The sequence below is a fragment of the Cherax quadricarinatus genome, chromosome 24, assembly GCF_038502225.1.
Source record: "Cherax quadricarinatus isolate ZL_2023a chromosome 24, ASM3850222v1, whole genome shotgun sequence".
NCBI lineage: Eukaryota > Metazoa > Arthropoda > Malacostraca > Decapoda > Parastacidae > Cherax > Cherax quadricarinatus.
The window spans coordinates 41,128,495-41,151,691 of record NC_091315.1 but is presented as its reverse complement, the minus strand read 5'-3'; the positions used below and the strand labels follow the sequence as shown (position 1 = coordinate 41,151,691).

Sequence of the window (23,197 nt, the reverse complement as noted above, 5' to 3'; positions counted from 1 at the left end):
TTCTCCCTCCCTTGCTCGAAAGCCCAACTGTCTACGGTCGCTTCTCGCTCTCTTTTTCTTGACCACTTTCACTCTCATTCTCGTGCCATTGCCGTGTACACAGATGGCTCTAAGTCTTCTGACGGCGTAGGATTCGCAGCAGTGTTTCCGGACAGCGTCGTACAAGGGCATTTACTATCTTCGGCTAGTATTTTTACTGCTGAATTGTATGCCATCCTTACAGCACTTATCCATATTGCATCTATGCCTGTGTCATCATTTGTGGTTGTCTCAGACTCCCTTAGTGCTTTACAGGCTACACAAAAATTTGATACACCTCACCCCTTAGTCCTCCGTATCCAACTTTGGCTACGCCGCATCTTTACCAAGCATAAAGATATTGTTTTTTGTTGGGTCCCTGGTCATGTTGACGTACAGGGCAATGAACAGGCAGACACTGCTGCGCGGTCAGCAGTACATGACCTACCAGTTTCTTATAGAGGTATTCCATTTACGGACTATTTTGCTGCAATATCTTCCCACCTTCACACCCGTTGGCAACAACGTTGGTCTACTATGCTCGGCAACAAACTTCAATCTATTAAACCGAGTATAGGTTACTGGCCGTCTTCTTATCACCAGTGTCGAGGTTGGGAGACTACTCTCTCCCGTCTTCGCATTGGCCATACTCGTCTTACTCATGGATATCTCATGGAGAGGCGTCCTGCTCCTCTCTGTGAGAATTGCCAAGCTCCATTATCAGTCAGCCACATTCTGTTGGACTGCCCACTTTATCAACGAGCACGCAGAATTTACCTCTGTCGTCGTCTTCGCTCCGCTACTCTCTCTTTACCTTCCCTTCTCACTGATGGACCCACCTTTCATCCGGACTCTCTCATTGACTTTTTGACAACAACTTACTTCACAAATTCTGATACCTTCAGCCCTTTCTACTTCAATCTCTTGCTACCCTCTACCCCCGTACTATCCCCTGCCCCGCTGTTTTCTGTAACCTGCTGATCATCCCTGCTCCCTTCTGCCATCCAATACCCTCGCTTCCTTCCCTACCCTGCAGCGCTGTATAGCCCTTGTGGCTTAGCGCTTCTTTTTGATTATAATAATAATAATATGATTCCCAAGAACTACGAAAAACGAGGGACCACTGTACGTATCTAAATGTAGTAAACTGTCAATGGTAGAACGGCCCTTGTGAAAGCCATACTGACTAGTGGAGAGACTATTGTGTGTCTCTAATACCACATCAAATGTCTATTTACCAGACATTCCATCCCCTTGCAAACTGCACTGGTAAGAGCAATGGGACGATAGTGGGAGGCATCATGTCCTGTAGTACCTGGTTTGCAGAAAGAAAAACAATGGTAGATTTCCACAGCTGGGGAAGAACTCCTTGTGACCAGATAAGATTAAAGAGTCGTAAGAGGACTGCAAGGGCTGACCGATGTAAATGCTGTAGCATACAAACACGAATACCGTCAGGCCTAGCTGCCAATGACTGGCAAGCTGAGTGTTGCCTCCAGTTCCAGAAGTGCAAAAGGCACATTGTAAGAGTCTTCTTTGATAGAAGAAAAGTTTAAGTGCTCTAATTCTCTGGCAGACTTTGAGGAATGAAACAAAGGGCACAGATTAAGTCCCTGAGAGATACGGACAAGATGATTACCAATTTTGGTGGCAACATCAAGAGGGTTTGTGATATCAACACTGGCAACCCAAAGAACAGGAGCTGGGTCAGGAGAGCATTTACCACTCAGTTTCCATACTTTTTTCCAGACTGCACTCAGAGGAAGCAGAAGTGAAGGTAGAAACACAATCCCACCAGCAAGTGCGTTTAGCGTTGCAAATTACATGGTAAGCGACTGCTCTCTTCTGCTTAAAATCAGGGAATCTCTCTGTGGTTCTACTGTACCAGTACCTGCCCCACGTGGCATGCTTCAAACGTACTGCCCAAGCACAAGCAGGAGACCACCAAGGCATGCACTTCTGAGAATGCCTGCCCGAGGCTTGGGGTACAGAATGTGAAGCTGCTGTTAAAACTGAGGTCGAGAAGAGGTGTAAAAGCTCATCAATGGTGGACGAAGAAGGAAACTCACTAAAAGCAGTTAGATATGAGTAAAGGTCCCAATTTGCTTGGTCAAATTGCCAGTGTGGACTACGAGGAGGTGGTGAATACAAAGGAGAAGTAATGATGATCGGAAAATGATCAGTCATGTAAGTCTGGGAGGACAGACCAGGCGAAGACCAGATGCGAGAGAGAGAATGAGTAAGAGGATCAAAATGGGTGGGAGCACCCGTAAGTAAAACATGGAGGGGGAGAGAAGCAAGAAAAGCCTCCAACTGAATGCCGCGGGAGTCACAGCGAGACCCTACCCCCACAGAGGAAATGGTGGGCATTAAAATCGCCAAGTAACAGAAGTGGCGGTCATAAGGAAGAAACCAAAAATGCAACATCTGGGATAGATAATGCCCAAGAAGGAGAGAGATACAAAGAACAGATTGTATAGCACTTATTCAAGTGGATATGAGCTGCAGTGTAATGCAGTGAAGTATAAACAAAGAGCTGATGGTATGGAATACCAGTGTGTATAAGAAGTGCACTTTCATTAAAGAATCCATCGGGAAAAGGATCCGATGAATATAAGACATCGAGAATAAGAAATACAGGGAAGTTTCCCTTGAAAGCATAGATGAGAGACTGCCACAGCATATGGTAGGCCTTCTGCCTCTGAGACGATGAATTTCATGCTCATTTAAGTAAACTTGGCAGCGGCGAGAGTAAGATGGGTGAGCCTCATGACAATTAAGGCAAGAGGGAGGTAGACTACAAGATGTACTTGTAAAGGCATGGTCGTCGGCACCACAGACTGGGCATTAGGCCATGGACCTGCAATATTTTGCTGGATGACCAAAATGACAGCACTTTCTACACTGTTGAGGTGTAGGGATCACCTTTCGTACTTGTAAATGGTATCCCACTATATATACAGAGGACGGAAGCTCACGCCAGTCAAAAGTTAAGTGAGCTACAATGCAAGGGTATCGTCTCTGCCTGTGGGCAGGGAGGACATAAGTGTCTACTTTGAGGACTGTGAGGTCTTGGAGTTCCAGCAGTTCCAGAATGTCATCGCCACATGTCTGGAAATTCTGTTGGACAATAGTATGGGGCAGAATGACAGTACCACTACAAGAATTGAGGGAATGATGTTTTTCAATAGTTACAGGCATAGTATCAAGAGTTGTAAGGACAGAAAGATCGTGAGCTTGGTTTGCATTCTGGACAGTGATGATGTGTGTACTGCTCTTGAGAGCATGAAAGGATATATATCTACCAATATGGCATAAGAGTGCCTTGCCAATACTATGGTCAGAAAGATAGGCAGTAGAGGAAGTCAGTCATAGAGTAAAAAACTTAGTCCATTGTGTATTTTGAAACATAGCGTGTAAAGGGAGTGCATGAAGTGCCAGTCATTTCTGAGAAGAATGAGAAGGAAGCGAAGAGTATCATCAGGGAATGGTCTTGGGCGTTTAGGTGTGGGACAAGAGTGGGTCCGATGTGGTATGGGCAGGCGATCCGAAAACTGTCGCACCATAGAGGGAGAAGCCGGATGTACAGTCAAAGAAGAGCAGAGGTCACACGTATCGAAGGAGTCAGTCAAAACCCCAGTACCTGAAGCAGGTAATGAAACGACACCAGTAAGAGGTATAGGGGTATTAGGAATGTCCAAAGAGTGGTCAAATAATGAGGCAGGGTCGGAACAGGGTGCGGAATCAGAAGGGAACCAGGGTGAGCAGGTTCATGGATTTGGGACTCCATGGTTATGTCACTTCTTTCTTGTTGTTTTGTATAAAAAAAAAGGGAGGGGGGGAATGTGAAGCAATAGCTCCTAGGAGGTAAAAAAGGGTTGTAGATCTCCCTCCGTGCTCAAGAGGGCTCAAGCACCGCAAGTAGTGCAGATGCAGCATGGAACCCATGCCATACCCTATCCTTCATGCCAGTAAACCAGTAATCCGGGATAGCAACCTCATATCCGCCAAGCCACCTCAGTGGACAAAAGAGGGCAGACGGACACCAGCCACAAAGCATACCTGCTTCGGCCACCACCTCCCGGAATCTGACAGGCAGCCTCCAGAGATACATCCGTCACCCGAAAGACACTCCCCACCCCTGGGAGACCGGAGAGGGATCGGGACACCTCCAGGTGATCCAGATTCCATGGCGAACTACACAACCGTCAAGGACCTCAACAGAATGGGATGGACCCCAGTACCCTTCCTCCTACCTAGGAACTAGAGTGCCTGTGGGAAGAATCCCAAAGGCTGAAAATAGGAAGGGAATAGGGGAGGGATGGGCAGGAGGCAGAAGAGGAAAGGGAAAAAGGGAGGATGGGATAGGGAAGGGGGGAGTGGGGGTAATTAGGTTCAGTCTGAGGAAGGAGACCAAAAGATCTAATTCCTCAGACCCTGTACCAAGGAGCCCCCCTTGAAAAGGCAGAAGTGATAGAAGTATAACTTTTCCATGCTGTGACTCAATCAAAATAAGCATCCTCAGAATCTGTTTTTACGCAACAATTTTAAAAATGTTTGAAACATCTGAACCAACTGTTCAGTCTTAGTACACATGAGAGGAGGATTCAAACAGCTGATCTATGATCATTTTCAAATTTCAACAACACCATCATGGAATAATAATTATCTGAGACAAACTAGTCAAGATATGTAATGGTATGGAGCACTGTTGAAACAAAATTATGTCCACAAAATTTCTAATACATTTTAGGAAAGATATTAACAGGAAAAATAAATAATTCTGCAGTACCCATTGTATGATACCAGGAATCAAATACCTTCTTTGTGACTATAAAATATTTTGTAATATGTTGCAGTATTAGAATGTGGGGCAGAAGTTTGTGGTTATAGGAGGGTGGGTGCAGGAGGAAAGAGGAGTGATTGGTGGAATGATGAAGTAAAGTGTGATAAAAGAGAAAAAGTTAGCTTATGAGAGCTTTTTACAAAGTAGAAGTGTTATAAGAAGAGTAGAGTATATGGAGAGTAAAAGAAAGGTGAAGAGAGTGGTGAGAGAGTGCAAAAGGAGAGAAGATGCTAGTGGGAGAGGCACTGTCAAGAAATTTTAATGAAAATAAGAAAAAATTTTGGAGTTAAACAAGTTAAGAAGGTCTAGAGAACGAATGGATTTGTCAGTTAAAAACAGAGTAGAGGAGTTAGTAGATGGGGAGATGGAGGTTTGGGTAGATGGCGAGAATATTTTGAAGAACTTTTAACCCTTAAATGGTCCAAACGTATATATACGTTTTTTCAACATCTGAAAGTATGTAAAAAAATGTAGCTCTTCTTTTTTGTTTTACATTTGAAAACATGTAAAAAAACTTTTATCTATATTTTTTTTTTTTTGGTTATTTTTTTTTTTTTATTTTTTTTTTTTTAACAAGTCGGTCGTCTCCCACCGAGGCAGGTTATATTATGTAAAAAAAAGTAGATCTACTTTTGTAGCACTACGAATTTGAACGTTGATCTGTTTGGACCGTTTAAGGGTTAAATGTCGACGAAAAAAGGGAAGCGGTAATTTCATGCACTGGCCAGGGAGGTATAATATCTTTTAGGAGTGAAGAACAGGATATGAGTGTGGGGGAGGTGCGTGAGGCATTACGTAGAATGAAAGGGGGTAAAGCAGCTGGAACTGACGGGATCATGACAGAAATGTTAAAAGCAGGGGGGGATATAGTGTTGGAGTGGTTGGTACTTTTGTTTAATAAATGTATGAAAGAGGGGAAGGTACCTAGGGATTGGCAGAGAGCATGTATAGTCCCTTTATATAAAGGGAAGGGGGACAAAAGAGATTGTTAAAAATATAGAGGAATAAGTTTACTGAGTATACCAGGAAAAGTGTACAGCAGGGTTATAATTGAAAGAATTAGAGGTAATACAGAATGTAGGATTGCAGATAAGCAAGGAGGTTTCAGAGTGGGTAGGGGATGTGTAGATCAAGTTTTTACATTGAAGCATATATGTGAACAGTATTTAGATAAAGGTAGGGAAGATTTTACTGCATTTATGGATTTAGAAAAGGCATATGATAGAGTGGATAGGGGAGCAATGTGGCAGATGTTCCAAGTATATGGAATAGGTGGTAAGTTACTAAATGCTGTAAAGAGTTTTTATGTGGATAGTGAGGCTCATGTTAGGGTGTGTAGAAGAGAGGGAGACTACTTCCCAGTAAAAGTAGGTCTTAGACAGGGATGTGTAATGTCACCATGGTTGTTTAATATATTTATAGATGGGGTTGTAAAAGAAGTAAATGCTAGGGTGTTCGGGAGAAGGGTGGGATTAAATTAAGGGGGAATCAAGTACAAAATGGGAATTGACACAGTTGTTTTTTGCTAATGATACTGTGATCATGGGAGATTCTAAAGAAAAATTGCAAAGGTTAGTGGATGAGTTTGGGAGTGTGTGTAAAGGTAGAAAGTTGAATGTGAACATAGAAAAGAGTAAGGTGATGAGGGTATCAAATGATTTAGATAAAGAAAAATTGGATATCAAATTGGGGAGGAGGAGTATGGAAGAAGTGAATGTTTTCAGATACTTGGGAGTTGACGTGTTGGCAGATGGATTTATGAAGGATGAGGTTAATCATAGAATTGATGAGGGAAAAAAGGTGAGTGGTGCGTTGAGGTATATGTGGAGTCAAAAAACATATCTATGGAAGGAAAGAAGAGAATGTATGAAAGTATAGTAGTACCAACACTCTTATATGGGTGTGAAGCTTGGGTTGTGAATGCAGCAGCGAGGAGGCGGTTGGAGGCAGTGGAGATGTCCTGTCTAAGGGCAATGTGTGGTGTAAATATTATGCAGAAAATTCGGAGTGTGGAAATTAGGTGTGGAGTTAATAAAAGTATTAGAGGGCTGAAGAGGGGTTGTTGAGGTGGTTTGGTCATTTAGAGAGAATGGATCAAAGTAGAATGACATGGAGAGCATTTAAATCTGTAGGGGAAGGAAGGCAGGGTAGGGGTCGTCCTCGAAAAGGTTGGAAGGAAGGGGTAAGGGAGGTTTTGTGGGCGAGGGGCTTGGACTTCCAGCAGGCGTTCATGAGCGTGTTCGATAGGAGTGAATGGAGACTAATGGTATTTGGGACCTGATGATCTGTTGGAGTGTGAGCAGGGTAATATTTAGTGAAGGGATTCAGGGAAACCGGTTATTTTTATATAGCCGGACTAGAGTCCTGGAAATGGGAAGTACAATGCCTGCACTCTAAAGGAGGGGTTTGGGATATTAGCAGTTTGGAGGGATATGTTGTGTATCTTTATACGTATACGCTTCTAAGCTGTTGTGTTCTGAGCACCTCCGCAAAAACAGTGATTATGTGTGAGTGAGGTGAAAGTGTTGAATGATGATGAAAGTATTTTCTTTTTGGGGATTTTCTTTCTTTTTTGGGTCACCCTGCCTTGGTGGGAGATGGCCGACTTGTTAAAAAAAAAAATAAAGTTGCTTAATATCTAATAGCATAAATAAATTATTTTTTTTTTTTATTATCACACTGGCCGATTCCCACCAAGGCAGGGTGGCCCGAAAAAGAAAAACTTTCACTATCATTCACTCCATCACTGTCTTGCCAGAAGGGTGCTTTACACTACAGTTTTTAAACTGCAACATTAACACCCCTCCTTCAGAGTGCAAGCACTGTACTTCCCATCTCCAGGACTCAAGTCCGGCCTGCCGGTTTCCCTGAACCCCTTCATAAATGTTACTTTGCTCACACTCCAACAGCACGTCAAGTATTAAAAACCATTTGTCTCCATTCACTCCTATCAAACACACTCACGCATGCCTGCTGGAAGTCCAAGCCCCTAGCACACAAAACCTCCTTTACCCCCTCCCTCCAACCTTTCCTAGGCCGACCCCTACCCCGCCTTCCTTCCACTACAGACTGATACACTCTTGAAGTTATTCTGTTTCGCTCCATTCTCTCCACATGTCCGAACCACCTCAACAACCCTTCCTCAGCCCTCTGGACAACAGTTTTGGTAATCCCGCACCTCCTCCTAACTTCCAAACTACGAATTCTCTGCATTATATTCACACCACACATTGCTCTCAGACATGACATCTCCACTGCCTCCAGCCTTCTCCTCGCTGCAACATTCATCACCCATGCTTCACACCCATATAAGAGCGTTGGTAAAACTATACTCTCATACATTCCCCTCTTTGCCTCCAAGGACAAAGTTCTTTGTCTCCACAGACTCCTAAGTGCACCACTCACCCTTTTCCCCTCATCAATTCTATGATTCACCTCATCTTTCATAGACCCATCCGCTGACACGTCCACTCCCAAATATCTGAATACATTCACCTCCTCCATACTCTCTCCCTCCAATCTGATATCCAATCTTTCATCACCTAATCTTTTTGTTATCCTCATAACCTTACTCTTTCGTGTATTCACTTTCAATTTTCTTCTTTTGCACACCCTACCAAATTCATCCACCAATCTCTGCAACTTCTCTTCAGAATCTCCCAAGAGCACAGTGTCATCAGCAAAGAGCAACTGTGACAACTCCCACTTTGTGTGATTCTTTTTCTTTTAACTCCACGCCTCTTGCCAAGACCCTCGCATTTACTTCTCTTACAACCCCATCTATAAATATATTAAACAACCATGGTGACATCACACATCCTTGTCTAAGGCCTACTTTTACTGGGAAATAATTTCCCTCTTTCCTACATACTCTAACTTGAGTCTCACTATCCTCGTAAAAACTCTTCACTGCTTTCAGTAACCTACCTCCTACACCATACACCTGCAACATTTGCCACATTGCCCCCCTATCCACCCTGTCATATGCCTTTTCCAAATCCATAAATGCCACAAAGACCTCTTTAGCCTTATCTAAATACTGTTCAGTTATATGTTTCACTGTAAACACCTGGTCCACACACCCCCTACCTTTCCTAAAGCCTCCTTGTTCATCTGCTATCCTATTCTCCGTCTTACTCTTAATTCTTTCAATAATAACTCTACCATACACTTTGCCAGGTATACTCATACAGACTAAAGCTAAGGAGTACTTAATTACAGAAATGAATACAGAGACAGGGTAAAGAAAATGATGTTAAGGTATTTATAATATATTGCTGTGCTAGAAGTTGTCAATGAGTATCAAGAAACTATCCTTGATCTGACTTATATTAATTTTGGTATAATATATATATATCAGTACACTAGTAACTTCTTTTTGAAAACTTTTTACATTTTATATTATCAAAGAATATTATTTATTAAACTTAAGAAGGAATTTGTACCTCGACTTAAAGTACACTGTACATGCAAGTGCCTAAACATATGTGCCTAAACTTGAAGACAAACACGTGCCTAAACTTGAAGGCAAATATATTTGCCTAAACTTGACTGAAGACATACACAAGTGCATAAAGATAAAGTATATGTACTACAATGTAAATTTACTGACTGTCAGGTTATGCTTGATAAAATTTTTAAAATTTAGTAGTACTACTACTGAATCCCTATAATAAGCTTTCTATGCCCATTATAGAAATTTACAATCTTAATATGTTAAAACCATTTGTAAATTTAAGCCAGAATATTATTATAGTACAATCAAAACTAAGTCCTAAACCCACAAGAGTCATACAGCACTGAAGGGTGGGATGTGCTAAAGATGAAATATGCCAAGATCAGAGACCAGTGAGGGTTAGAAGTATGCTAGAGACAGTCAGTAAGGGTAGAGGGGAGTGCTGAAGGGAAAATACAGTGGACCCCCGGTTAACGATATTTTTTCATTCCAGAAGTATGTTCAGGTGCCAGTACTGACCGTATTTGTTCCCATAAGGAATATTGTGAAGTAGATTAGTCCATTTCAGACCCCAAACATACACGTACAAACGCACTTACATAAATACACTTACATATTTGTTCGCATTGGGAGTTGATCGTTAAGAGGGGGTCCACTGTATAATCAAAGTTGCTGCAATAAAGCAGTTGCTGACAAAAAGTCAGAGGGAGACTGCTTCAAATGTGGGTTAAGCCAGAATAAAGCAATACACTGTTATAACACTCTTTAAATGAATCTGCCTGCACAACTTTAAATAAATATCTTTCAATAAAATGAAGCAAACCTCTCCCTATATTCAATATTGAAAACATATCAACATACCGAACTGCAAGCAGAAGACAGGCAGTTACACTATTTGTAACTCTGCTCAGCATTTCAATTCATCTCCCAAGTACTGCACAGTATATAGCTCCATTTATACAAATGAAGGTTATCCCTTATTTTTTAAATCCTGCATGTGTACCTGGGTAATGCAAATAATATTGTTCAGCTTTAAAAAAAAAAAAAACATTCAAAAGCATTATAAAATTTAAATTCATCGTAGAATGCGGTACCTAATTTAATTAAAAACTGTAGTTGAAGACCAGTTAACAAACTCTAGAAAAAAAAAAATGCTAAGTACAATCTAGAATCCTAATTATATATATATATATATTTTTTTTTCAACAAGTCGGCCGTCTCCCACCAAGGCAGGGTGACCCAAAAAAGAAAGAAAATCCCCAAAAAGAAAATACTTTCATCATCATTCAACACTTTCACCACACTCACACATTATCACTGTTTTTGCAGAGGTGCTCAGAATACAACAGTTTAGAAGCATACACATATAAAGATACACAACATATCCCTCCAAACTGCCAATATCCCAAACCCCTCCTTTAAAGTGCAGGCATTGTACTTCCCATTTCCAGGACTCAAGTCCGACTATATGAAAATAACCGGTTTCCCTGAATCCCTTCACTAAATATTACCCTGCTCACACTCCAACAGATCGTCAGGTCCCAAGTACCATTCGTCTCCATTCACTTCTATCTATCCTATCCTAATAATATATGTTGCATATAAATACTGCTTAGGAAGATAAAAACAGCCTTAGACAGGAAAACAAGTACTAAGCTAGAGTCCAGAGAGACTAGTTTATTGAACTTTTCTTTTTTTTCATTACAAATCAATTTTTCAAGTATACATACACTGTGATCTTTTGAGTAGGGTTGTGCCAACATATCAGTACTATAGTGGGTATCAGCTATATCCATGGTAATGGTATCGGAGAAAATTTGTCAACAACTGATATTCTTAAAATATTATTACATAATGTACATGCTTAAAATAGTAACACTAACACCACACCTCACAATTTTAAGGTTAACTCACATACTCTCACATGAACACAACACACACCGTTACATATCACTCAGTCAGTGTGATGCCTTTATAAGTTTAACTGGACACTGTCTTAGCCAAGACTTTGTTCAGATAACTGCTGCTGTAAGTGTTGCCATTTCCTGGTTACTACATTATAATTATAATAAAAAAAGAAGTGCTAAACCACAAGGGTTATACAGCACAGCAGGGCAGGGAAAGATGCAGGGGTAATGGGTAGCAAGAGGGAGAGGGATGATTATGGAGTGCAGCAGGGCAATGGATAGTGCAGGGGAAGAGGGTAGCTAGAGATTAAGGTATAAAGGCCTGAGGAGAGTGCTAGAGGCATCATCACCAGAGTTTGTACTCACCTAATTGTAGTTGTAGGGGTCGAGACTCAGCTCCTGGCCCCGCCTCTTCACTGATAGTTACTCGGTCCTCTCTCTCTCTGCTTCCTGAGCTTTGTCATACCTCGTCTTAAAGCTATGTATGGTTCCTGCCTCCACTATGTCACTTGCTAGGCTATTCCACTTCCTGACAACTCTATGACTGAAGAAATACTTCCTAACATCCCTGTGACTCCTCTGAGTCTTCGGCTTCCAATTGTGACCCCTTGTTTCTGTGTCCCCTCTCTGGAACATCCTGTCCCTGTCCACCTTATCTATTTCCACAGTATCTTGTACAGGTCTCCCTCAACATTCACGTTTTCAGCTTTCGCGGGCTTCACACATTCGCGAATTCCCAAATGCCAAATTCCCAGCCGCCAAATCATATTCAAGTTTCCCGCCACCTGCGAGTCCCTACTACCCTCCCACCGACCCCCGCAACTGGCAGCCAGCCCTCCCACCACTCAGTGTGGTGAGAGTTTTGTTTGTTCATTATTTGCTATTAAACTGCAGTATAAATAATGTAAACCCATTCATGACTGCATATTGGAATGGCTATTCGGACAGGTATTAGACGGTGACATGTGTTTACTCTTGAACACAGCAAAGAATCAAACATTTCTGCTACTGCTAATAATAACAATAGTAATAATAATAATAATAATAATAATAATAATAATAATAATAATAATAAATACGATATAATTGAAGAAGGAAGTTGTACAAAAATACGAGGGAGTGGTTGACACATCGTCAGTGTGGCTTTGTTTGTGCTGGAGTGAACATTAGTCTCCCTGCTCTTCTAAACATTTCACAATAATTCATTGTGTTTGGTACTTGTAGATTGAGTGCGACTGGAGGGGTAGAGGCAGTGGTTGAGGCAGCTGTTGAGGCAGCGATTGAGGCAGCGATTGAGGCAGCTGTTGAGGAAGCGATTGAGGGAGCTGTTGAGGCAGCGATTGTGGCAGTGGGCGAGGCAGCTGTTGAGGCAGCGATTGAGGCAGTGGGTGAGGCAGCTGTTGAGGCAGCGATTGAGGCAGGGTTGAGGCAGCTGTTGAGGCAGCTGTTGAGGCAGCTGTTGAGGCAGCGATTGAGGCAGCGATTGAGGCAGCGATTGAGGCAGTGGGTGAGGCAGCTGTTGAGGCAGCGATTGAGGCAGCGGTTGAGGCAGCTGTTGAGGCAGCTGTTGAGGCAGCTGTTGAGGCAGTGATTGAGGCAGCGATTGAGGCAGCGATTGAGGCAGCGACTGAGGCAGTGGGTGAGGCAGCTGGTGAGGAAGCGATTGAGGCAGTGGCATTTAATAACATACATGTTATTAATAATAATAATACATGTTATTAATATGTACTATTATTATTTACAACACATATGTTATTAAATACCACTGCCTCAACTGCTGAATTATTGTGAAATTTTTGGAAGAGCAGGGAGACTAATGCTCACTCCAGCATAAACAAAGCCACACTGACAATGTGTCAACCACTCCCTCGTATTTTTGTACAATTTCCTTCTTCAATTATATCGTATTATTATTATTATTATTATTATTATTATTACTATTGTTATTATTAGCAGTAGCAGAAAGTTCGATTCTTTGCTGTGTTCAAGAGTAAACACATGATGTCACCGTCCAATACCTGTCCGAATAGCCATTCCAATATGCAGTCATGAATGGGTTTACATTATTTATACTGTAGTTTAATAGCAAATAATGAACAAACAAAACACTCACCACACCGAGTGGTGGGAGGGCTGGCTGCCAGTTGCAGGGGTCGGAGGGAGGGTAGTAGGGACTCGCAGTGGTTGGGGAAGTGGTGGAGGCATTGGTGGAGGCATTGGTGGAGTCTGTGGTATTTAATAACATACATGTTATTAAAGCATAACATGTATATATTTAGTACAATTTACGACGTTTTCATGTATTTTATGATTGTTCATGGTTCAACAAGTTAAGGAGGCAGTATTGTATTATATTTCCCTACAATATATTGGGGCACCAAACATTCACGGTTTTTCAACATTCGCGAGGCTCTTGATCCCTTAACCCTCGCGAATGTTGAGGGAGACCTGTATGTCGTTATAATGCTTCCCCTGACCCTTCTGTCCTCCAGTGTCGTCAGTCCGATTTCCCTCAACCTTTCATCATAGGACATTATCCTGAGCTGTGGATCTAGCCTTGTTGCAAACCTTTGTACTTTCTTTAACTTCCTGACGTGCTTGACCAGGTGTGGGTTCCAAACTGGTGCTGCGTACTCCAGTATGGGCCTGACGTACACAGTGTACAGTGTTTTGTATCAGTTGCTGTAAAAAAAGTCAACGAGTCTGGATTAAAGAAGGGTCCATCAGCAAGAAGGGAAGGTAAAGAAAGGGCAGCAGAGTGGAGACGATGCTGGAGGTAAATTCTGCGTGCTCGTTGACAGAGTGGGCAGTCCAACAGAATGTGGCTAACAGATACTGGAATTTGACAATTCTCACAGAGAGGAACAGGGTGCCTCTCCATGAGATACCCATGAGTGAGATAAGTTTGGCTGATGTGAAAATGTAGTCTCATCAGCAATGGCACACAACTCAGCAAGCACATAAAACAACTCTATATACAACTTTGTAATCACAGATATATTTAACAATTTATTATTTAGGGCTATAATTAAAGGCTACTCCTCTGCAGAAATCAGATATTTCATATTTAACAATAATATAAGAGCTATTTATAACACAGAAAAAGCAGTTATTTCTTAGGTAAATTGTCATTTTGGGAGATACAGTAAAGAATCCTTTATCCAAAATTCCAAAATTCGAAAGTTTTTCAAGCGTTGACATAACAAACCACAAATGGATCATTCAGTTTGTCAGCAGCAATCACTCACTGGTTACCATGTGTTTTGTTCTCTGTGGTGTGAAGATACTGTTGAAAATGCCTATGGATAACAGTGAAAAGAAAAAGAGTAAGCAAAAAAAACAAGATGTTGGAAAAAGTTGAGCGGTGTAAGTGTCAAGCGTCTGACTGAGCAGTTTGGTGTTGGAACCACCATTACCTACCACCTAAAGAAACAGAAGGACAAACTGTTTAAGTTCTGTGACGGAAGTGATGAACAGACGTTAATGAAAAATAGATAAACATTACATAGAGGAGAAAAATGAAGGTATCCTGTGACCTGAGCGTCAGTGGTTGATCCCCTACACGGGTGGAAATGCTGGGCATGTTTCCTTACACCAGCTTTCCCTGTTTACCTAGCAGTAAGCTGCTCCATTTTATAGAAGCAAATATACAAATACAGTGGACCCCCGCTTAACGATCACCTCCAAATGCGACCAATTATGTAAGTGTATTTATGTAAGTGCGTTTGTACGTGTATGTTTGGGGGTCTGAAATGGACTAATCTACTTCACAATATTCCTTATGGGGAAAAATTCGGTCAGTACTGGCACCTGAACATACTACTGGAATGAAAAAAGTTCGTTAAGCGGGGGTCCACTGTATTCCAAAAAACCTAAATCCAAAACACTTCTGGTTTCAGGCATTTCGGATAAAGGATTCTCAGCTGTACTAGCGAGACTTAATATTTATTTTGGCACGAGTGGAATGTAAGAACCAATCAATGCTTAGTATTGCAACCTGGCCAATCACAGAAAACATAGGAGAGCAGGGTTAAGGTATGATAGGATATTTTAGGCAAATAACATTTAGGTATGCATGCAAAAAGCCCCTTAATATTACATAACAAAAAATACCAATTCTACAAGTGACTTTATTCTGACTTAAGTTTATTTAGGTACAGGTACATAATTATTATTGTACCTACTATATATACAGAACATTAAACTCCAATACAAACCCTCTGCTTAACCCTTAAACTGTCCAAACGTAGATCTACGTTTTTTCAACATTTGAAAGTATGTAAAAAAAGTAGATCTTCTTTCCTTTTTTTTTACATTTGAAAACGTGTGAAAAAAACTTTGATCTACTTTTTTTTGTTATATTTGAAAATATGTAAAAAAACGTAGATCTACTTTTTGGAGCACTACACATGTGAACGTAAATTCGTTTGGACAGTTTGAGGGTTAAACTTCTCCTTGATAGCTACAACAGAATGCACAGTCACAATACAAGGTACAAGGCACTCTTCGACATCCCTTGTGTAAGTCTCATACTATGTAAAAATGCAATACACATAAAGGGTCTGAAGATCTGGAATTCACTACCTGAACTGGTTAAGGATCCCCTGACTACATACAACTTTAGGGCCATGCTTAAAAATAATTTCATCTCTCAGTACTAACTAAACCAAACAAAACAACTTCTAAATCAGTTTGAAGCAACTCTCCCAAATATATTATATGACCTCTAGTCAATTAAAACATCAGCCAGTCCCTAAAATATTACTGTCTGAACCATTAATTGTAATACTTTTTTATGTGCAACCTCAAGATTATTAATCTTATAAACCTCCACCCTGACTACCTTGCATTAGTATTAAGATACAATAAAGATTTATTAAAAGGTTAACCATTCTTATCTTGTCTAGACTTAAGTAGTTAATATGTTCTAGGGTTAGTTTGCCCGAAATTCCCAAGCATGATAGTGGCTTTCTTTGTACTTAAGAAATCAAAATTGTAATTAATTATTGTAACCTTTGCAAAGAAATAAAATCTTTAATTTTTAATCTTTTAATAAGTACAATTATCATACAGCTCAGTGAAGAGAAATTTCAACTACTCAGATATGGAAGTGATAATGTCAAGTGGATTTCACTTTCAAAGATCACAACAATGTACCTACTGCATCTGTTAGGAAAATGATAGGATGGATAATGAGAACCTTCAAAACTATGGTCGCTAAGCCAATGATGATTCTCTTCAAATTAGTTGTTCTCTCTAGGCTGGAATACAGCTGTACACTAACTGTTCCCTTCAAGGCAGACAAAATTGCTGGCCTAGAGAGTGTACAAAGAACTTTCACAGCACACATAAGTACGAAAAGGCACCTAAATTACTGGGAGCGGTTGAAGTCTCTTGATTTGTATTCCCTGGAATGCAGGCGAGAGATACATAATAATATACACTTGGAAAATCCTTCAGGGATTAGTTTACCTGGAGAGAGTTCCGGGGGTCAATGCCCCCATGGCCCGATCTGTGACCAGGCCTCCTGGTGGATAAGAGTCTGATCAACCAGGCTGTTACTGCTGGCTGCACGCAATCCAACGTACGAGCCACAGCCCAGCTGGTCAGGTACCGACTTTAGGTGCTTGTCCAGTGCCAGCTTGAAGACTGCCAGGGGTCTATTCATAATCCCCCTTATGTATGCTGGGAGGCAGTTGAACAGTCTCGGGCCCCTGACACTTATTGTATTGTCTCTTAACGTGCTAGTGACACCTCTGCTTTTCATTGGGGGGATGTTGCATTGTCTGCCAAGTCTTTCGCTTTCGTTGTGAGTGATTTTCGTGTGCAAGTTCGGTACTAGTCCCTCTAGGATTTTCCAGGTGTATATAATCATGTATCTCTCCTGCCTGCATTCCAGGGAATACAGGTTCAGGAACTTCAAGTGCTCCCAGTAATGGAGGTGTTTTATCTCCGTTATGCGTGCCGTGAAGGTTCTCTGTACATTTTCTAGGTCAGCAATTTCACCTGCCTTGAAAGGTGCTGTTAGTGTGCAGCAATATTCCAGCCTAGATAGAACAAGCGACCTGAAGAGTGTCATCATGGGCTTGGCATCCCTAGTTTTGAAGGTTCTCATTATCCATCCTGTCATTTTTCTAGCAGATGCGATTGATACAATGTTATGGTCCTTGAAGGTGAGATCCTCCGACATGATCACTCCCAGGTCTTTGACGTTGGTTTTTCGCTCTATTTTGTGGCCGGAATTTGTTTTGTACTCTGGTGAAGTTTTAATTTCCTCATGTTTACCATATTGGAGTAATTGAAATTTCTCATCGTTGAACAAGTTTGTACCAAACTTGTGCACAAAAATCACTCCCTATGAAAGCAAAAGACTCGGCAGGAGAGGCAACATTTCCCCAATGAAAAGCAGGGGTGCCACAAGTACACTGAGAGACAACACAGTAAGTGTCAGGGGCTCAAGACTGTTCAACTGCCTCCCAGCATACATACAGGAGATTACCAATAGACCCCTGGCTGTCCTCAAGAAGGCACTGGACAGGCACCTAAAGTCAGTACCTGACCAGCCGGGCTGTGTTTCGTACGTCAGTTTGCGTGCCACCTGCAGTAACAGCTTGGTTGATCAGACCCTGATCCACCTCGAGGCCTGGTCTCAGACCGAGCAGTGGGGGCTTTGACCCCGAAACCCTCTCCAAGTATACTCCAGGTGTACAGTGTAAATTACCAATGATAACCCAAAACTCAATCTAAGATGTCCTGACAGTATCTAATCAACTAGTATTCTTGTCGACACAAATACAATACCGTACATTGTATTGATGAGAGAATGAGTCTGACACGATAAAGCTCACTGTGGATGAGACATTAATAAAGGTTCCACGAGAGTGTATCTGTCCATGTCACTGAGTATCTCTCAACATTACCTATTCAATAAACAATGTCTGAAAAAATGGTACAGCCAATAATTTATTACGGCAAATCATAAGGAGATGCAAGTGACTGATGAATTACTTTCATATTTATTTGTAAACTGTGACCTACCATTAACACCTAACACACTTGTCCCTCACACCACACCTGCCAGCAACACCTAACACACCTGCACCTCACACCACACCTGCCATCAACACTTAGTACACCTGTACCTCACACCACACCTGCCATAAACACAGTACACCTGCACCTCACACCACACCTGCCATAAACACAGTACACCTGCACCTCACACCACACCTGCCATAAACACAGTACACCTGCACCTCACACCACACCTGCCATAAACACAGTACACCTGCACCTCACACCACACCTGCCATAAACACAGTACACCTGCACCTCACACCACACCTGCCATCAACACTCAGTACACCTGCACCTCACACCACACCTGCCATAAACACTTAGTACACCTGCACCTCACACCACACCTGCCATAAACACAGTACACCTGCACCTCACACCACACCTGCCATAAACACAGTACACCTGCACCTCACACCACACCTGCCATCAACACTTAGTACACCTGCACCTCACACCACACCTGCCATCAACACTTAGTACACCTGCACCTCACACCACACCTGCCATCAACACTTAGTACACCTGCACCTCACACCACACCTGCCATCAACACTTAGTACACCTGCACCTCACACCACACCTGCCATAAACACAGTACACCTGCACCTCACACCACACCTGCCATAAACACAGTACACCTGCACCTCACACCACACCTGCCATCAACACTTAGTACGCCTGCACCTCACACCACACCTGCCATAAACACTTAGTACACCTGCACCTCACACCACACCTGCCATAAACACAGTACACCTGCACCTCACACCACACCTGCCATAAACACAGTACACCTGCACCTCACACCACACCTGCCATCAACACTTAGTACACCTGCACCTCACACCACACCTGCCATAAACACAGTACACCTGCACCTCACACCATACCTGCCATCAACACTTAGTACACCTGCACCTCACACCACACCTGCCATAAACACAGTACACCTGCACCTCACACCACACCTGCCATAAACACAGTACCCCTGCACCTCACACCACACCTGCCATCAACACTTAGTACACCTGCACCTCACACCACACCTGCCATAAACACAGTACACCTGCACCTCACACCACACCTGCCATAAACACAGTACACCTGCACCTCACACCACACCTGCCATCAACACTTAGTACACCTGCACCTCACACCACACCTGCCATAAACACAGTACACCTGCACCTCACACCACACCTGCCATCAACACTTAGTACACCTGCACCTCACACCACACCTGCCATAAACACAGTACACCTGCACCTCACACCACACCTGCCATCAACACTTAGTACACCTACACCTCACACCACACCTGCCATCAACACTTAGTACACCTGCACCTCACGAACACCTGCCATAAACACAGTACACCTGCGCCTCACACCACACCTGCCATCAACACTTAGTACACCTGCACCTCACACCACATCTGCCATCAACACCTAGTACACCTCACCACACCTGCCATCAACACCTAGTACACCTCACCACACCTGCCATCAACACCTAGTACACCTCACCACACCTGCCATCAACACCTAGTACACCTCACCACACCTGCCATCAACACCTAGTACACCTCACCACACCTGCCATCAACACCTAGTACACCTCACCACACCTGCCATCAACACCTAGTACACCTCACCACACCTGCCATCAACACCTAGTACACCTCACCACACCTGCCATCAACACCTAGTACACCTCACCACACCTGCCATCAACACCTAGTACACCTCACCACACCTGCCATCAACACCTAGTACACCTCACCACATCTGCCATCAACACCTAGTACACCTCACCACACCTGCCATCAACACCTAGTACACCTCACCACACCTGCCATCAACACCTAGTACACCTCACCACACCTGCCATCAACACCTAGTACACCTCACCACATCTGCCATCAACACCTAGTACACCTCACCACACCTGCCATCAACACCTAGTACACCTCACCACACCTGCCATCAACACCTAGTACACCTCACCACACCTGCCATCAACACCTAGTACACCTCACCACACCTGCCATCAACACCTAAGACACCTGTGTACCGTCAATATATGTAGTAGTGTCAACACTGCAGCTGAGTGAGGTGTTGGGGGGGTTGCAGGTGCTGGCGCGCAGGCGCGCTGCCTCTCCTTACCCTTGCAATATATATTTGTTTTACTAATAACTTTCACCATTTTTGAGAAATCCCGTTATGTTTTCAAATATAATCACGCTGTCTTTACCTCAGCACAAATTATTATTTCTTGTGCAAAAACAGTACATTTCTCTTAGGGGGAGTTGCCTGACGCCGGGACCAATCAAAAGTTAGCATTGCTGCTCCTGACCAATCACAGCCAAGGTAACAGGGACGATCCAAATGTAAACAAAGTCGCACAAGTCCCATAATAATAATAATAATAATAATAATAATAATAATAATAATAATAATAATAATAATAATAATAATAATAATAATAATAATAATAATAATAATAATAATAATAATAATAATAATAATAATAATAATAATAATAATAATAATAATATCTATTTACTACAAGTACATGTACAAGGTATACAGACCATAGCTGACATCAATGACATACTACTAAATAAGATAAGATAAGATAAGATAAGATTTCGTTCGGATTTTTAACCCCGGAGGGCTAGCAACCCAGGATAACCCAAGAAAGTCAGTGCGTCATCGAGGACTGTCTAACTTATTTCCATTGGGGTCCTTAATCTTGTCCCCCAGGATGCGACCCACACCAGTCGACTAACACCCAGGTACCTATTTGCTGCTAGGTGAACAGGACAACAGGTGTAAGGAAACGTGTCGAAATGTTTCCACCCGCCGGGAATCGAACCCGGGCCCTCCGAGTGTGAAGCGGGAGCTTTAGCCACCAGGCCTGAGCATTTCGGACAAATTAGGTCACTGTCCCAGGATGCGACTCACACCAGGTAACCATTTTACTGATGGGAAACATAGACAACAGGTGTAAAGAAACACGCCTAATGTTTCTAACCTGGCTGGGAATCGAACCCGGACCCTCACCGTGTGACGCGAGAGCTTTAGCCACTAGAGCCCCATGTCGACTGCGGGCGGTGTAAGGTTAAGTTACTTTATTGTTTTTTTTTATATTTGCACATCGCAAAGCAATGTCCGATATCATTAGACACTTATAATAATAAATTATCGCCAAACAAGAACCATATTCTCACGATTACTTTTATTTTCGGGTGGGGAGAGATGATGTTCCTCCGTTATTATATTAGAGGAGGAGTAATGATGTAAGCTAACCTTTTTTAATTCTATATTAAACGTACCACCTGTCTCCTTGGCTTTAGCACTTCTCCAAGGATACAAAAAAAAAATTATACTAGTTTTCCATGTACGAGCGGGCGGGCGAGGTGAGCTTCCAGGGTTCGATAACATCTGAACCCAGATCTCTTGTGTCCTCGTGAAGGACATTTCATCTAACTAACTGGGACTATCTTATCTTCCTCCGATCAAAGCTTTCAAGATCTTGGTTATTAGGAATTGCATTAAGCATGCGAGTTTAGCACTTCTCCATGAATATAGTAAAAATTATGATAGCTTTTTCCATGTATGAGCCGGCGGGCGGGGTGAGCTTGGAGGGTTTGGTAAGCATCTGAACCCGGACCTCTTGCGTCCTCGTGAAAGACACTTCATCTAACGAATTATGACTATTCTTATCTTCCTCTGATCAAATGATGGAACTTCCCAATCATTAGGAACTGCATGCCATACGGCTTTCGCTCTTCTCCATAAATATAATAGTAATAGTAATAAGGGGCTCTGGTGGCCTGGTGGGTAAAGCTCTCGCTTCACACGACAAGTGTCCGGGTTCGATTTCCAGCCAGGGTAGAAACATTAGGCGTGTTTCTTTACACCTGTTGTCTATGTTCACCCATCAGTAAAATGGGTACCTGGGTGTTAGTCGACTGGTGTGGGTCGCATCCTGGGACCCTGAAATAATTTGCCCGAAATGCTCAGCATAACAAGGGGCTTTCCATATAGTAGTACGTCACTGATGTCAGCTATGGTTTGTATGCCATGTACATGTAGTAAATAAAGATATTATTATTAATATTATTATTTTTAATGAAGCCAATGCTCCAGCGGTATTGCATACGGCTCCTCCAGCAATAACGACCCTTAATTCCAACGCGAACAAGCATACGGTAGGTATAATTAAACAACAAAAGAAATTTTGACAGAATAATTGTCATTGTTGATGTATTGTATGTTGAAAAGAGTCATTGTTGATCTATTGTATGTTGAAAAGAGTAGCTTAACCTGCCCCCCTCTCGGATAGATGCTGACAATTATTCTCAGGCGCTAACGATCATTTTCAGGTGCTAATTATCGTTCTCAGGTACTAACATCCTCAGATACTAACAGTTATTCTCAGGTACTATCGATCATTCTCAGGTACAAAAATCATTCTCAGGTACTAACGATCATTCTCAGGTACAAAAAAATCATTCTCAGGTACTAACAGTCATTCTCAGGTACTAACAGTCATTCTCAGGTACTAACGATCATTCTCTGATACTAACAATTATTCTCAGGTGCTAACAGTTATTCTCAGGTACTAACAGTCATTCTCAGGTACTAACAGTCATTCTCAGGTACTAACAGTCATTCTCAGGTACTAACGATCATTCTCTGATACTAACAATTATTCTCAGGTGCTAACAGTTATTCTCAGGTACTAACAGTCATTCTCAGGTACTAACAGTCATTCTCAGGTACTAACGATCATTCTCTGATACTAACAATTATTCTCAGGTGCTAACAGTTATTCTCAGGTACTAACAGTCATTCTCAGGTACTAACAGTCATTCTCAGGTAC

General features: G+C 42.2%; 2 protein-coding genes across 12 annotated transcripts in view; one reads left to right on the top strand and one right to left on the bottom strand.

The window, feature by feature from the left end:
• Positions 1–20,671, bottom strand: part of LOC128690974 (mitochondrial protein C2orf69 homolog) — a 97,888-nt gene extending 77,217 nt beyond the window's left edge. For 2 of the 10 annotated variants that reach the window (XM_070088424.1, XM_070088421.1), the window contains exon 1: positions 20,561–20,671. Coding sequence is in view for 3 of the 10 variants with exons in the window: in XM_070088417.1 (XP_069944518.1) it covers positions 10,182–10,234 (53 nt within the window). In the remaining 7 variants the exon portion in view is untranslated. Of the gene's footprint in view, positions 1–10,181; positions 10,324–11,593; positions 12,001–20,350; positions 20,537–20,560 lie in introns of those variants that run through there. The other 8 variants (XM_070088422.1, XM_070088420.1, XM_070088417.1 and 5 more) reach the window with 7 other exon arrangements.
• A 1,727-nt stretch (positions 20,672–22,398) lies between these two features.
• Positions 22,399–23,197, top strand: part of LOC128690975 (divergent protein kinase domain 2A) — a 39,029-nt gene continuing 38,230 nt past the window's right edge. For both annotated transcript variants that reach the window (XM_053779794.2, XM_053779793.2), the window contains exon 1: positions 22,399–22,523. The gene's annotated coding sequence lies outside the window, so the exon portion shown is untranslated. The remainder of the gene's footprint in view (positions 22,524–23,197) is intronic.